Here is a 15,865-nt window from a genome sequence, read left to right on the forward strand (position 1 = left end):
AAAGCTTAGACTCTTCACAGTTCTTTCCTTCAATAGACAGCAGTATCAGTGATACTCAGGATTCTCTTAAGTGAAAGGAACTTTCAGATAATCTGGTTTCCAATTCAGTGGTCTCATTTTATAGGTAAAGAAACACAGCTTAGAGAGGTCACTAAAATTGTTTAAAAAAACTCCACCCAATGGGGTTAAATCATTGTCACCTTGTAGAATTTAAAAGTAATAAATAAAAATTGGGTGTGAATATCTAGAACACTAAGCACTGAAATATTTTTGTTTAATCGTTCATTTCAGAGAGTTAGTATTCTTTCAGGCTCCCTTGCACACAGGCATAATTACAAAATATGGCATATTTGATGCCTATAAGAATCTTCTGTAACTGGTTATCTTGTCTATAGACAACCAAATTTGAAAGACATTAGACTGTAACAAGTTACGGGGGATGCAGAATTAGCAGGAACTTCTCTCCGGTATTAGAAACATTGTATTTAGCTCTTTATTGTCTATAATCTCATAAATTTGTAGGTCATTTTATTTACTAATGCATTCTAATTTTAAATGCTAAAATTATGGTCCTCTTTGACGGCTCTTTTAGCTTCTATTTCCAGCTGTTTACTAAGACAAGAATGGACAAGGGATTTCATGTGTCCTTGTTTTTCTGTGAGTCGGTGAGTGCCAGAGAATTTTCTAATTGTAGCCAATGAATGTGGAACTAATTACCTACAACTATAAAGACTGCAGCTTATTTGCTATTGAAATCGTGGTTGTAGACTTAGATTTGTTGATTCTACCTTTTTTCCCCCTTAATTACTCCAATTTTATAACTTACTAAATTTTTGCCTTACTAAAAATTTTCCAACATGTTCAGGACAGGTTATCAAATCAAAGTGAGTAAGTAGGAACAAGTCTAGCATTCAAATGTCTGAGATAAAACAACTGGGATGATTCAGTGTACCAAATATTTATTTGAAAATAGAAGACAAAATGATGCCATGAAGTTATTTCCTACTGCCAAAGTGGAGATTTGGATAAGAAAATAGTTTAGACCAAACATCTGAACATCTTTATGTTTAGTAAGGAGAGCCAGTGATATTCTGAGTTGAAGACATATTGAACTTTCCCATGAATTGTCCAAGAGAAATACCAGAAAAAGTCACATGTGCAGAATTATCCATTATTTTTCAGTTTTATTCTCACTTTATGATATATAAAATCTCTTTTAAAAGAGTGCTTTTTCTACCTAAAAAATAACCATTCAAGTGCCTAAAGAATATTTTTAAAAACTGAACTATGTGCTGGCCTCCTAAAATATCTCCATTTCTAAAGGTAGGAATCAGAGCTTACCTGTGGAGGTCATAATGTACAATACAGCTGGAAATGAGCAATTAAGACAGCAATTAAAATAGCAATGAAAGCTTTTAGAAATGTTAACAATACCCTTTTAAGAGGGAAAATATAAACAACCTAAATATCCATCCTTAGGAAATGAAATAAATTATACACTGAAATTCTGCAAACATTAAAAATAGGAAGACCTCTATATATTCATATGGGAAGATATTTACTATAAAAGAAGGTGGGCCCAAAAAGTACAGGTAGTTTGATTCCATATATGTCTTAAAATATTTTAAAATTCACTACTTAAAAATCTCTTAAAACTACACATGCAATTGACAATAGCGGTTATTTCTGGAAGTAGAATTGCGAAGTGGGTGTGTGTGGTGAGGAACAGGGAGGGAGATCAATGACTGGTAGAGTGGGAGGATGTATATACTTTTACTATTTGAATTTTTAAATATGTATTGATTTTGTAACATAAAATATCTACTCTTTGGCAAAAAAAAGGCAAAGATGACCCATGTGGTAAATGTATAAAACAAGTTAAAGAGATCAAATTTCTGTCATGTCATTTGTAAGTAAGTATTCTATCCCTAACACACTGAAGTGATAAAAGTCCTTAAAAACCATATTACATATAGGCAAAAAAAAAAAGGATGCATTTATTGAAACAAGTGAAGAGGTTAATAATATCACATCAGAGGCAAAGTGATACCATTTGAAACTGTGCTTTTTATTTATCAATTTAAAACTATCTGTTGATGCTTTCATTATACAAAGGATTCACTGTTAAATACTATAGATATACTATAGATATAGTTAAGGCATAATTCCAGTCCTCAGGAAACATTTGGTCGAGACAAATTTGATTAAGAGACAAGCTTTTCAAACAGGTAAACAGTTTGAAATAATGCAGAGTGTTACAAGTAGAAAAATATTTATTAAAGAAAAATAAGAATTATGGTTATGAAGCATGCACATTTAGCCTTGTCTGGAAAAAGTTTATGCAGAAGGTAGTGCCTGAGGTCTTTTACATTAGATAACTTCTTAGTCCTCTGTCAGGTTCTCCACCTGGAATTGCCACAGTTAGTTTTTCTTCTCCAAGGGTCAAAATGCTGCTCATCCAACAACCAGCTTAAACACTAGGCATAAAGCATTAAACATTCATTTTCATTTGTACTTATCATGTATACTTAGTTGTGTATCTTATAGACAAAACGGTAAGCCCTTAAGAGCAAAAACTGGTTAAGTCATTTCTGTATCACTGGTGACTAGTGAGGTGTCTTGCACAGTGAAATGGGTGAATGATAGGAACTGGAGAGAGGGTAAGGGATCTAGTCTAGGCTAGAGGGTTTATATGAACAAATTCCAAGACAGAAAAGATACACGAGGTTAGTGCAGCATGTGACAAATGTTTTGAAGAATATATGGTAGACACCATCATCAGTCTTTTTGTGTCAGAAAGATGAACAAAAAAACAATGAACAAAGTTATTATATTCTAGGAAAGACAAATGGCCAGATCTGACTTTTCAAAACTACTCACATTATGAAAAAAGCAGGAACAAATCTAGTTTCAAGTTCAGCATGCCGCTCCCTGTTTAATTCATAAAACACAACTGGCAGAAGTATTACTTGAAGCAAAACAAAAGTAATGTGGGAACTTGCTTATTTTGCTAAGCCACAATGTATTTTTCCAGCAATAGCATAAATTTGACATCTTTCTTTGTGTCTATGGAAAAGGGGTTTAGAATTGTTTCACTAAAAATTAAATTTCTCTATTGTCAAACATGATTGTATACTCAAATTTTAAAATGTGAAGGGAATATTTATTAAACATTTCCTGGGTATGCCACTATATTAAGTCCTGGTAATATGATACAGTTTATTTCAAAGTTTTTTCAACTCACACTTCCTTTAAAATAGCACTGACCAAAAGAAAGTTAATGTGAGCTTCATGTACAATTTTTAATCTTTTTGTAGAAAAATAAACTGAGAAAGGCAAAAATTGTTTTATTTAACCCACTATACCAAAACATACTGATTTCACTAGTACAAAAACTGAGATAGTTTACATTTTTTGGTACATCTTCAAAATCTGGTATGTACTTTATACTGACAGCACATCTCAATTTGGTTGAGCTATATTTCCAGGGCTCAATACTCACGTGAATCTCAATTGTAATCAAAGAGGCTGGCCTGCACCCTTCCATTGTCTAGCACATCTACTTGTAGACAATTGCCAACATCTGCCACTCTGCCAATTCTGTATCCCATCAATATAAGTTCAGATCAACATATATCACTAGCAGAATTTGTTCATTACCAAATATTTAGCTGTAAGATCAGCACTATGTCTGGTACTAAATAAATGGCAACAAAAATGCTGACATGGGAGTTCAACCATTCATCTATTTGCAGATACTAACACAGGTAACAGTGAGTGAACAATCCTCCCTGGTTTTATTCATTCCACTTAACACAATTATTAATTTTCTTATTTATTGTGTGTATATACACATCGGTTTCTCTTATGACATGCCACAAGGGAAGGAACTACATCTATCTTGTTTGCCGTTACATCCCTGGGCCTTAGCAGAATGTGTTATACAAAGTAGATGGTCAAGTATGTGGAAAATGAATAAATTTGGCCATGCATTGATTATCAGCTTCAACCAGCTTGTCATTTCATTACACTTTGTCAATTAGTCAAGAGACATTCCACATTTTCTCAATGAAAGCAGTGAACAGAACAACTGTTTTCTCTTCAGCACAATATCTTATAGCCCATTCCAATCATTAAAAAGTAATCTGAAATTTCCCACAAGTCAGAATCACATTTATCCTGTCTTCATTAGACTCTCCTCCAACATACAACAAAATTAGAATGGCTGAGGAACAAATGAACAAGTACAAGAAAACAGTCCTTTCCATCAACCTCTCAGACTTAAGAAGACAAGGACACACATGCACCTGGAAGAAAAAAAGTAATGAATAGCATTTACCACCACACAGTCAGTCCAGGCCTGGCTTTTAAGAGCTGTGAAGACTTCAGAAACTTCTTTGGAAAACCATTTTATGTTAAACAATAGAAATACTGTAGAAGCCATGATAAAGGAAAACCTAAAACTAGTTAATGTCCTGAGTTTTTAAAAAAGCAAAATAAAATAGCATGTAATAAGGTGAAGCCTATTAAACACACACAAAATCGAATCATCAAAATCTCAAACTTAACTCATTCTTCAGTCATATAATATTGTATTATAAAGTCCTTCGGCTAGTCTTGACATTGTAGAAATAATTTTATGTAGAGTGCAAAACCTGGAAGAATATGAGAGCCGACAGTGAGAGCCGACAGTGAGAGCAGCTATCTTTTTATTTTGTATAAAATGGTACTTTAATAATACTGATTCTCCCCAGTTTAACTTATGGTCAGTTTTATCATTTTTAGCACATAGAGCCTCCTACTCCTAGTTCAGTATTTTCTGTTTTGGAAACTACTGGTATGCTTAACCATTTCATATCACTGAAAACATTTATTCATCAATTGTATGTCGATCAATCTTTTAAAAACTGAATCATATTTAAAATACACTAAAGAAAATTACTTTTCCCTTTTCTTTTTGGTGAGCATTTCAAAGGTGGGGTAAATTCAGCCTCTTCACTGTGTTTTCTTTTCTTTTTTTTCTTTTTATGGTCACTTTGGTAACCACTGGAGTCACTGCCTTGGAAAACAGGGTCCTGGTCCTGAACTTCCTGGTGCTTTTTCTTCCTTTTCTTTTTCTTTGGCTCCTCCTCCCAGAGGCCATTCACATTATTAGTATTCTGCAGGGCTGACTCTTCCATTGGAGTGTCATCTGCATCATCTGCTAGCTTTGTAGTACCACTGTCCACTTCATATGTCTCTGGGTCTTTCTTCTTTTTCTTCTTCTTAGGTTTTTTAGCAGCTTCCTCAGTGCCATTTTCTGTAACTTCTTCAGAAACTTCAGAGCGCTTGAATCGTAAACTATAAATTAACAGTTAAAAAAATGAACAGAGCAATAAGCAAAAAACAAAGAACAAATTGAGATCAAGATACCCTAACAGGCTAAGGTTTTCTAAATAATGACAGCAGTACAAGACACATAACCATGGCATAAATTCCAAATATTCTATCCCATTATCCCTCAATCCACTAAAATATGCATGGGCTGCTGAATGTTAAATTGAAAAATGTTAAATTTAATATTAAATGTTAAATTCTTTCTTTATGAAGAACTTCTCCCAGACTGTTTCCACACATAAAAATGACATAAGAATCTTGTCAAAACATGTCTTCCAAGTTTTGGGTTGTTTCAGAAAAATTTGGTCACTGAACATTAAACACAATACCTAGGCTTATTAACCAAACCACTGACATCTAATAGAAAATACGATCTGGTATGTATCAAAGTAATGGAGTTTCCAGTCTACTGTTTTAATCCTGTTTCAAATAATAGTCCATTGTTCTACTTAGCTGATACTAAGACAGTGTTACTTTAACATTGTGAATTATTTTATACCACTAAAATAAAACATGGATCAATGAAGTAGCTCTGTCTCCAGAACTTCAGTTTTACTCAGTAGCACTAGGCCCATGTACCTAATCAATACCAACAACATAACTAGAAATTCAGTTCCTCAGTCAGACTTAGTCCCATTTCAATGCTCAATAGTGAGGCTGCTGTATTATGTATATATACTATATTTCTGTCATCACAGAAACTGAACAACTGTTCCAGACTTCAACCCATACTCTTGTAACTTTAAGGCAAAATATAGAAAAAATTATTAGCAATAGCAGCATTCTAAGAGTTGTCTCTCTCCTTCTTCCTTTAAACTTGGCTCCCATGGAATCAAGCTCAAGATCAGAGTAATTCTTACAATAATTTCAATACAGACTAATACAGAAATTAAAATATCTGGCACAGATGACAATGATCAACACAATTTTTTGTGTGTAAAAACAAAGCAGGCCAATAGGAAGGTAATTGTGCTTTCAGTAGTTTCAAGTTTAGAGGTCAATTTAAAAAAAAAAGTTAACAACAAAATAGAAAATACTCAGCAAAATTGAGCTACTGGATATTAAAATACAGACCAGTTAGCTAGTCAGTGTTTTAGAATATTTGATGCACCGTTACAGATTACTTAAGACTATTGTTGCCGGGCGCGGTGGCTCACGCCTGTAATCCCAGCACTTTGGGAGGCCGAGGCGGGTGGATCACAAGGTCAGGAGATCGAGACCACAGTGAAACCCCATCTCTACTAAAAATACAAAAAATTAGCCGGGCGCGGTGGCGGGCGCCTGTAGTCCCAGCTACTCAGGAGGCTGAGGCGGGAGAATGGTGTGATCCCGGGAGGCGGAGCTTGCAGTGAGCCGAGATCGCGCCACTGCACTCCAGCCAGGGGGACAGAGCAAGACTCCGTCTCAAAAAAAAAAAAAAAAAAAAGAGTATTGTTTATATTGACTTTATGGTTTGAAAGCATGAATATTCCTATAAACAGATATTTTTAAAGAGAGGCTTATGTTCTCTAAATTCAGAATTAAATAGAAATTAAGTACCTAATGATAATTATGTAATGATAAACTAACCTTGTGATATTTAGTTTTCCCCGAATGCAGAATACTCCAGCAGCATCTGAGTCTAAACGAAATACTTCAAATTCTAGTTCATCACCCATGTTTATCTCCATGGTTAGCCACTGCTCAGCTGACAACTGCTCAGGTTTAGGAATGGAGGCATTGAAACACCCGTGTACTAAACAGCCAATGTGGCTAGAAGACACTTTATTAACTATACCCTGGGAAGAAGAAGGAAGAGCGTACCATAAAGAACAGATCCACAAAGTTAAAAGGTGAACCAAACTTTACAAGCTTCAAATAATCTTCAGAGCAAACATCAAGTTAATGGTCTAATTTAATATGGAAAAAGTTTACCTCAATTAAAACTTACCCCATGTCATGCCAAAACATCACTTTAGAATACCTTTGGGTTTTGAGAAAGCTCAAACTTTATTATATAAGTAATTGCACATTAACTGTCTAACTGGATAAACTAACCTGCCCCCGCCACCCTGTCCAAGAAAAAAACCACCTAAACCCCCCACTGCAGGATTCCTTGGGGAGGAGATTATTACTCTTTAGCTACATTGAAACCATGCAGAAAATACTCCCATATAACCTATAAAAAGACCTCATATGTGTTTTATAACTGGATCTATGTTATGTTTCTGTAAATAGACCAAATTTCAAAGCTTAAAAATGCATTCTTTATTTAATTTAGCATGATGCAAGCATTCCATTAGAAGACAGCTTACCCTTTATATGTAAATATTGACCATGACTATTTTTGGCTAAATCACAAAAGTATTATTAGAAGCTTTAAAACTAAAACAAAAATATGTGCTATATGATTTTAAGATGAGACTCTACATAAAACTTATTTTTCTTCTCAGGGTCAATATATACAAAGCATATGAATGAGACCCAGAAATATTAAAAATTCACATTTTCTGAATTACAAAACTGCAAATAATACTGACATCTATATAATGCTGTTTAACATCAGCAACCCTTTACACATGTGACATAATAAAACTTCCCTATCTGGTATGGTCAGAAGTCTAGTGTTCCCACTGGTAGTTTCCAGATGGTCTAGATAAACAAACTGGTACATCCATAAAATAAAAGATTATTCAGTAACAAAGATAAATAAGTTCTCACCATAAAAAGACATAGCGAAACCTTAAATGCATATTGCTAAGTGAAAGAAGTCAATTTGAAAAGGATACATACTCTATTCTTTAAAAAGGCAAAACTATGGAAACAGTAAAAAGATCAGTGGTTGCCAGGGATTAGAGGGAACAGAGGGAAGAAGGAAGACATGAATAGATGGAGCACAGGAGTTTTTAGGAGAGGAAAACTATTCTGTATCATACTATAATGGAAGATAAGTTGTTGGGATTCACTCATGAAAGTGGCAGAAATATTAAAGGGAAATATTAGGGAAAGTTATAGGGAATAGTCACAAACCTTTTTGGAAGGCCAAAAGGTTATATAGCTTGTAATAATTGAACAGGATGAAGACAGCCGGTTCTTACCTTAGAGCATTAAGTTATAGGGTAAATACTAGGGACAATAGAGGCTTCCCCAGTTAAGTCTGTTTACCCTACCTCCATTAACTAACCTTTAAGTCAGATGGCCCTCTGGGGGTGGGGCGGGGGGAGGTCGCCCAGAGATATTGCCCCCTAATGACATTTACTTTAAACCTCAGTACCTGAGCTTTAATTATTTGTAGAACTACTCTCTTGACCATGTTAATTATCCACAACTGTGTGGACTCAGAACTTCTATTGTTAACTGTATACTAAATAAATGCCTGGAGTGTGAACTGCTCAGGGCCAGTGGCAGGGACAAACCTCTCTCGGTGTGTAGGCGGTCGGACACTCAGCAGTACTGGCAAAACAGAATATCTGTGTGTCAGTGAAGGTTTTATTCATCCGTCTTTTAGGTCAGGGTCTGCGGGCAGACCCTGTATTTTTGGAGACAGGGTCTCACTGTGGCCTAGGCTGGAATGCACTGGCACAATCATAGCTCACTGCAGCCTTGAACCCCTGGGCTCAAGTGATCCTCCTACCCCAGCCTCCTAAGTAACTGGGACTACAGATGCATGCCACCATGCCTGGCTAATGTTTTATTTTGTGTAGAGATGAGGTCTCACTATATTGCCCAGGTTGGTCTTGAACTCCTGGCCTCATGTGATCCTCCTGCTTTAGCTTCCCCAAATGCTGTGATGGTAGGTGAGCCACTGTACCTGGCCTACATGTTTATATTTAAAATAATAATTTACACAAAGTAGATGAAAGTTAAGTTTCTTAATTTCCAAATACACATCTACTGCCAACTTCAGTAGTCCAGTTATAAGATTCCAGTTTAACAGGCAAAGGATACTATTTGTATTAATTCGATATTGATAAATGAAAAAAATTGGAAGTGCCTTCTGGGTTTTGTCATGGTTAAATTGATCTGTATTTTTATGAACAATATCAAGGGTTAGTTAACAGTTCTGATCTATTAGATTAAAATATTTATCAGCTAAAGAAAAGAGCATATACACCCACATATGAGTATACATATGAACATGTGTATACACAGAGAACTGCTGGAGGAAGACAGGAGAAAGTAAAGAGTAAAAAAGGATCTATTTCAGTAGATTTCATATCAATATCTGCATTTCCAGCTTATGAAAAACTGGAAGACCTTTCCCACAGAGATTCCATTTCCAAGGCACAGACTGGCTGCCCTGTCATCTGTCATTCACACATTTTCATTACTGCCTGGCCCATTTGAATTCCTGTTTTATATACTGCTATATATTCTTTGAAACCTTTGTAAAGAAATGGTATTTGTGTAGAATTGAGAACTTTTGAAATAATGATAATTGATTTTTTCCCCTTAAAATCATTCTGTGACTATGAAAATAATAAAGTGGATGGGACATATATTCTGTGCATGCATGTGTTTTAGGAGGATATTAAAAAACTTACCTAGGTTTGGATGATACAGATTATTTTTTCCATAAAAATATTTATTTACTCACAATAGCAATTTATTTGAGTCCCAAGGTATATATTACCTTTTAAAATGTTCCAAGTTACATACTTATAGAATTGTACAAAGGGAGCTAGAAAAAAGGGATACACATACCATAAGCTTTTGCCCCGGTTCAGGGCAGAAAATAACAAAATCAGCTTCAATGTTAAGATGAATGTGTCCTTGATCATCATAAATATCTCCAAGTTCTCCCACAACTTTGATGTTATCATATGCAATAGGGACACCTAAAAGGCTGTAAAAAGAAAAAGTTGAAAATGATATATTTTATCCTCTTTTACTTATTTATTTTTTTGGAGACAGGGTCTTACTCTGTCACCCAGGATAGGGTGCAGTGACATGAACAGGGCTCACTGCAGCCTGGACCTCCTGGGCTCAAGTGTTCCTACTGCCTCAGCCTCCCAAAGTGCTGAGATTATAGATGTGCACCACTGCACTCTTTTAAACCAGGCCATTTTCATACTGATTAGATATTCTAAGAGTCCAAAGCCTACACATCTCCTAAATACACCACGCATGTCAAAAACAATAGTATATGATTAGTCTGTAACAACTTTAGTAGTCCTGTTTCACCAATGGATTCTGATGTGTTGGCTAAGTGAAAATGATGATTCAAGATACACAGAAACAAAATATGCATTAATGCATGAGCAGTAAATCAACTCTTCTTCCCTTGCCAACTCCCATTCTTTCTGTTCTAGCATGACTATTTGAATTCTTCAAGTTATACTAGGATAGAAAGAAAGGACTTAGCAAAGAAAACGTGTATCTCTGTGAGCATGACTGAACAAGAGGCAACTTTGGTATTATTCACCATTACTGAATTTCAGTACTTGACGGCATATAGCAAGGGAAGCATTACAGTTAAAGCTGAAGCCCCTGAATTTTATTTTATTTTATTTTATTTTATTTTTTTTTGAGACGGAGTCTCGCTATGTCTCCCAGGCTGGAGTGCAGTGGCGCGATCTCGGCTCACTGCAAGCTCCGCCCCCTGGGTTCACGCCATTCTCCCGACTCAGCCTCCCAAGTAGCTGGGACTACAGGCGCCCGCTACCACGCCCGGCTAATTTTTTGTATTTTTAGTAGAGACGGGGTTTCACCGTGTTAGCCAGGATAGTCTCGATCTCCTGACCTCGTGATCCACCCGCCTCGGCCTCCCAAAGTGCTGGGATTACAGGCTTGAGCCACCGCGCCCGGCCGCCCCTGAATTTTATTTTATTTTATTTTATTTTATTTTATTTTATTTTTTAATTTATTTATTATTATTATACTTTAAGTTGTAGGGTACATGTGCATAACGTGCAGGTTTGTTACATATGTATACTTGTGCCATGTTGGTGTGCTGCACCCATCAACTCGTCATTTACATCAGGTATAACTCCCAATGCAATCCCTCCCCCCTCCCCCCTCCCCATGATAGGCCCCGGTGTGTGATGTTCCCCTTCCTGAGTCCAAGTGATCTCATTGTTCAGTTCCCACTTATGAGTGAGAACATGCGGTGTTTGGTTTTCTGTTCTTGTGATAGTTTGCTAAGAATGATGGTTTCCAGCTGCATCCATGTCCCTACAAAGGACACAAACTCATCCTTTTTGATGGCTGCATAGTATTCCATGGTGTATATGTGCCGCATTTTCTTAATCCAATCTGTCACTGATGTACATTTGGGTTGATTCCAAGTCTTTGCTATTGTGAATAGTGCCGCAATAAACATACGTGTGCATGTGTCTTTATAGCAGCATGATTTATAATCCTTTGGGTATATACCCAGTAATGGGATGGCTGGGTCATATGGTACATCTAGTTCTAGATCCTTGAGGAATCGCCATACTGTTTTCCATAATGGTTGAACTAGTTTACAATCCCACCAACAGTGTAAAAGTGTTCCTATTTCTCCACATCCTCTCCAGCACCTGTTGTTTCCTGACTTTTTAATGATCGCCATTCTAAGAGTGCATCTCCCCCAGCAAAGCAACGCCCCTGAATTTTAAAGTCAATGACTTAATGGAGAAAATCCCAAACTTAAACTGTTGCTAGTAAATGCAAATGTTAATACAGCTACATTTAGGAACTGACTCTTGACACTTTAGTCTACAAATGTAACAGTCAGGATTAAGGGACAACTATTTTTCAAACTGTCATTTCTTAGTTCTTAAGGAATTATAGCTATTAAGGAGAAAGACCTAGTGGTGGGAGGCGGAGGGTGCAGTGAGCTCAGATCTCACCACTGCACTCCAACCTGAGCGACAGAGGGAGACTCCATCTCAAACAAAGGAACAAGAAACAACAAAACAAACACAACCTGGTGGCTTCATTACTTGTTGGAAAACACTTCCCTGACTCCCCTAGGCAAACCTGAAATCATTCCTCTACTCCTATAGGCCAGCTTTCTCACTGTTCTTAATCTAACTGTATTGAACCTATCTGTATATATGTTTGAATTTCACACATGACTCTAAGGCCTTTGATAGCAAAGAATATTTTTTCTTGAACTCAATTAAACTTCTAACACAATTCACATAAAATAAGGGAAAGCATTTATCCCTAATAGTTGTTGTTTACTAAAACAGCTAGAAGCCACAGAAAATAAACTTTAAGAACTACCAAATTAGGAAAATCCTAACTCAGAGACTTACTCGGGAAAGCAATCTTCTGAGGTTTTCATTTCTGCATGTGGCATTCCTAAGCTGGAATCATCCTATCACTAAGACAATGTTAGGGACACAGAAAACAGAGTCAGAGAATAGGAAGAAAAATTAACTGCCATACTAGACAGAAAAACAAATATTAAGACTTTATTTCTCCTAATCAAAGCCGTGTCTGGAAGGAGGTCTGTGGTCCCCTGGTGGGAGGGGGGACATTTGGAAATTTGTGATACTAATCATGGTTATCACAAACTTTGCACAAGCCAGGGCAGAAAAGAGTCTGTCATGTACAGGACAGTCGGTACAATGAGGAAATATCCTTAGCTCTGACTTTTGAATAAAAGGACAAATCTGTTTACAAATAGCTAGGAACCTAATTTAACTCTTAACATCAACACACAGCCATCTTTGCATATTTTTAATCTATATTAAATTGTTCAGGAATTTAGCAATATATAAATTCAAGGGGGATTTTGTTAAGAGTCATCAGATATGTGAACACAGGCACCCAACACTATATACTTTTTCCTTCTTCACTTTTGTTTTTCAGATACCATCCTAAATAGGTATCAGGGCAAGATGGTAGCCTCACTTTAGTTCTTTAATACTGTATGTTCAATGTTTTGTCCCTCATTAGTAATGCATAGTTCAAAGTGTGGTGCCTGATTTTCACCTGGTGCATAATTTCACCAGGGGTCTTCAGCATATCCAAGTAATATGAAAGGAGTGGTGGCCAGATCTGTTCAGAGTCACTCCGCGTGATTTCGTTATTTCCCGCCCTAGCCTGTCAAATGCAGGCAATACAAAACGGTTACAGAAAACAGGATGGTTGCTTGTGTTTCCAGATGTTATGACTACTTTGTATATCCTTTAATCTCTCAAATCCATCCTCTCTAATCATTTTCTCTTGAACAATTATAACATGATCTTAATTCCTCTCCTTGTCCACTTTCTCATCCTATTTGGTAGCTAACCATTAAGTAAGGCTAACAAGTACTGTTTCTTAAACTGCAAATCTGATATGCCAGGAACTGCAGATAAGTACTGCTTTCTCAAAAGTGTACCAAGTCTCAGAGTTAAAGGGTACTGAGAGGATGAAGCACTAACCCTGCCTAAGAAAACAGAAACACAAAAGGAAAAACAACAACAACCCCACCTTACCCCCCAAAGAACAAAAACTGGCAATGACAGGAAGGGAAAAGCAAAATGGCCATCCTCTCTGAGTCACCCCTGCCCTCGTCTCCAATGGCATCCAATGCCTTTCCCCTGACATAAACCTTATTCTACTTATATAATAGATACGGTTCTCTGGGCAAAGCATACCGGTTCACATCCAGTATCCGTTTGTTTATGCCACTCTTTGCCTGGAATGCTACCATGGGAGAGTACCGTCTTCACTCAAGTTGTTCTCAGAGGTCCCAAGATCCCAATTCAACACTCCTTATCTTGTTAGATTTCTGTCAAATTTTAACACCTTACTATTTATTGGCTTGTATTTGTATCTCTACTACAGCTTAAAGCTCCTTGAAAGAGGGATTTCATTTTTTGTTTGTTTTTGTATCTCAAGTGTTCGGTATATAATATAAACATACGAGAAGTGTATATTGGTGCTTGGAAGAAGCTGTATATTCTGGAGATGCTTGATTATTAACCTGTGTGTGGAGGTCAAGGATCCCTTAAGAAAGTGATAAAAGCTTCCGATACAGTGCCCAAGGAACTTCACATAAGAATTCCTGAAGGACAGTCATGAATCCCTAAAGAATCCATTCACTCTAGTATTAGAACCTCGCTTTTGAACCAAAGTATAGTCCAGAGGAATACTGAAGCACATGCCCGCGCCCCCCGCCACACACCTCTGTAATTCTGTTTTCAAGGCACTTTTGAATACCGTAATATAAATGCATACCTTTTGTTTTTTTCTCTCCCAAAAGCAACAGGCTCATTAGTTCGATTGAATAAATCGTCTTAAAAACAACTCAGGTCCAAAAGAAGAGAAAATGGGGAAATTACCAGATTGAAATACAGTAAGAAAAAAACGTGCTTCACGTTTTACAGGTAGAACGGTTGTACTAATGCTTCATGTGAAATCTTAGATGGAATGAGAATCTACTTAAGCACTGCAAACCAAATTTTTATCGTCAAATGAGAAAACATCATCCGGAACGGGATAAATGAAACGTTGAATGCCAAACAGAACTGGGCCTACTAGGTCTCCAGACCCCTGGTCTGTTCCTACCCCTACACCAGGATTCTGGAGCGAGAATCTCCACTCCCTCCGCCGACACCTGAACTTCATCTTTAAGTTTTCTTCTCTATCTATGAAAGGGACCCTATAAAGATCTTCACCACAGTGGTACTGGCCTTGAGGGGCGGATCGCGACTCTAGAATTCCACGGGGCTAAGCTCTGGGGGGGGCAATGCGACCTTTACTATTTGCCCCCTTTCTGCTGCGTTGTCAGCATATCTACCTGCTGCTACTTCCCGTGCACAAAAGAAGGAACAGGCAAAGAGATCGGTACCTCTCAGAATAGCGAAGGAGCTCCGCATCAAGCTGTTCTCGAATGCCAGTGCGTTTCCTGTTCAGGTAGCGGGGAGACAGCGCGATGTGCCTTTGGTGCGGCCCAGCCACCAGGCATGAGTAGCGACTGTTCACCAGCGCACAAGCAGCGGCATAAGTCGGCAACTCTAGGCAAGGCAGGACGCCAGGTTGCCCTACCAGAGACCCATCAGAAGCCGCCGTTGGCCGCGGCACCTCTGAACAACCCGCAGCCATGCCGCTTGTCAAGGTTCCCACGGCGCGCGCCGTTGACGCAAGCACAATCGCCTGTCCCCGACGCTCTTTTTACGTCGTCCACCAACTACCACGCCCCTAGGAATTTCTCCTCCTTACGCTGTATTACGCCGCTCTGGCCAGCAGGGGGAACCGTATTTTCGCGCTTCGAGGACGGGAGCTTAGAGCCTGGGATATGCATTGAGCATGCAGGAAAGTCAACTGTCTGCTCTTTTAAGGGCAGGCAAATATGTGTTTTCGTACAGAAGCTTATTGGATTAAGTAGGCAGCTTAAAAAGGGGGGTTTTCACTTTGATCATTTCCAGTAGTAAGGTGGTTTGGTAGAATTTTACAAGCTTGGACTGTACAATAAAAAATCAAAATATTTATGGAGTGTATTTTATGCAGGACACGAAATCCTAAGAAGCAGGCCTGATAACTCTAATGCAACATATCTTAAAACGAACCTACTAGTTCTCTCCTGTCC

At 37.6% G+C, this 15,865-nt stretch overlaps 1 protein-coding gene across 1 annotated transcript; it reads right to left on the bottom strand.

Moving 5' to 3' along the window:
• Positions 1-2,050: 2,050 nt before the first annotated feature.
• POLR1F (RNA polymerase I subunit F) lies at positions 2,051-15,415 on the bottom strand. The gene is made up of 4 exons (XM_011731111.2): positions 15,128-15,415; positions 10,060-10,201; positions 6,946-7,154; positions 2,051-5,340 (listed from the first exon to the last, which is right to left on the bottom strand). Exons 1-4 carry the CDS (start codon positions 15,379-15,381, stop codon positions 4,929-4,931), a joined length of 1,017 nt encoding a protein of 338 aa, XP_011729413.2. The 5' UTR covers positions 15,382-15,415; the 3' UTR covers positions 2,051-4,928.
• Positions 15,416-15,865: the final 450 nt, after the last annotated feature.

This window comes from Macaca nemestrina, chromosome 4 (assembly GCF_043159975.1).
Source record: "Macaca nemestrina isolate mMacNem1 chromosome 4, mMacNem.hap1, whole genome shotgun sequence".
In the NCBI taxonomy this organism is placed as follows: Eukaryota; Metazoa; Chordata; class Mammalia; order Primates; family Cercopithecidae; genus Macaca; species Macaca nemestrina.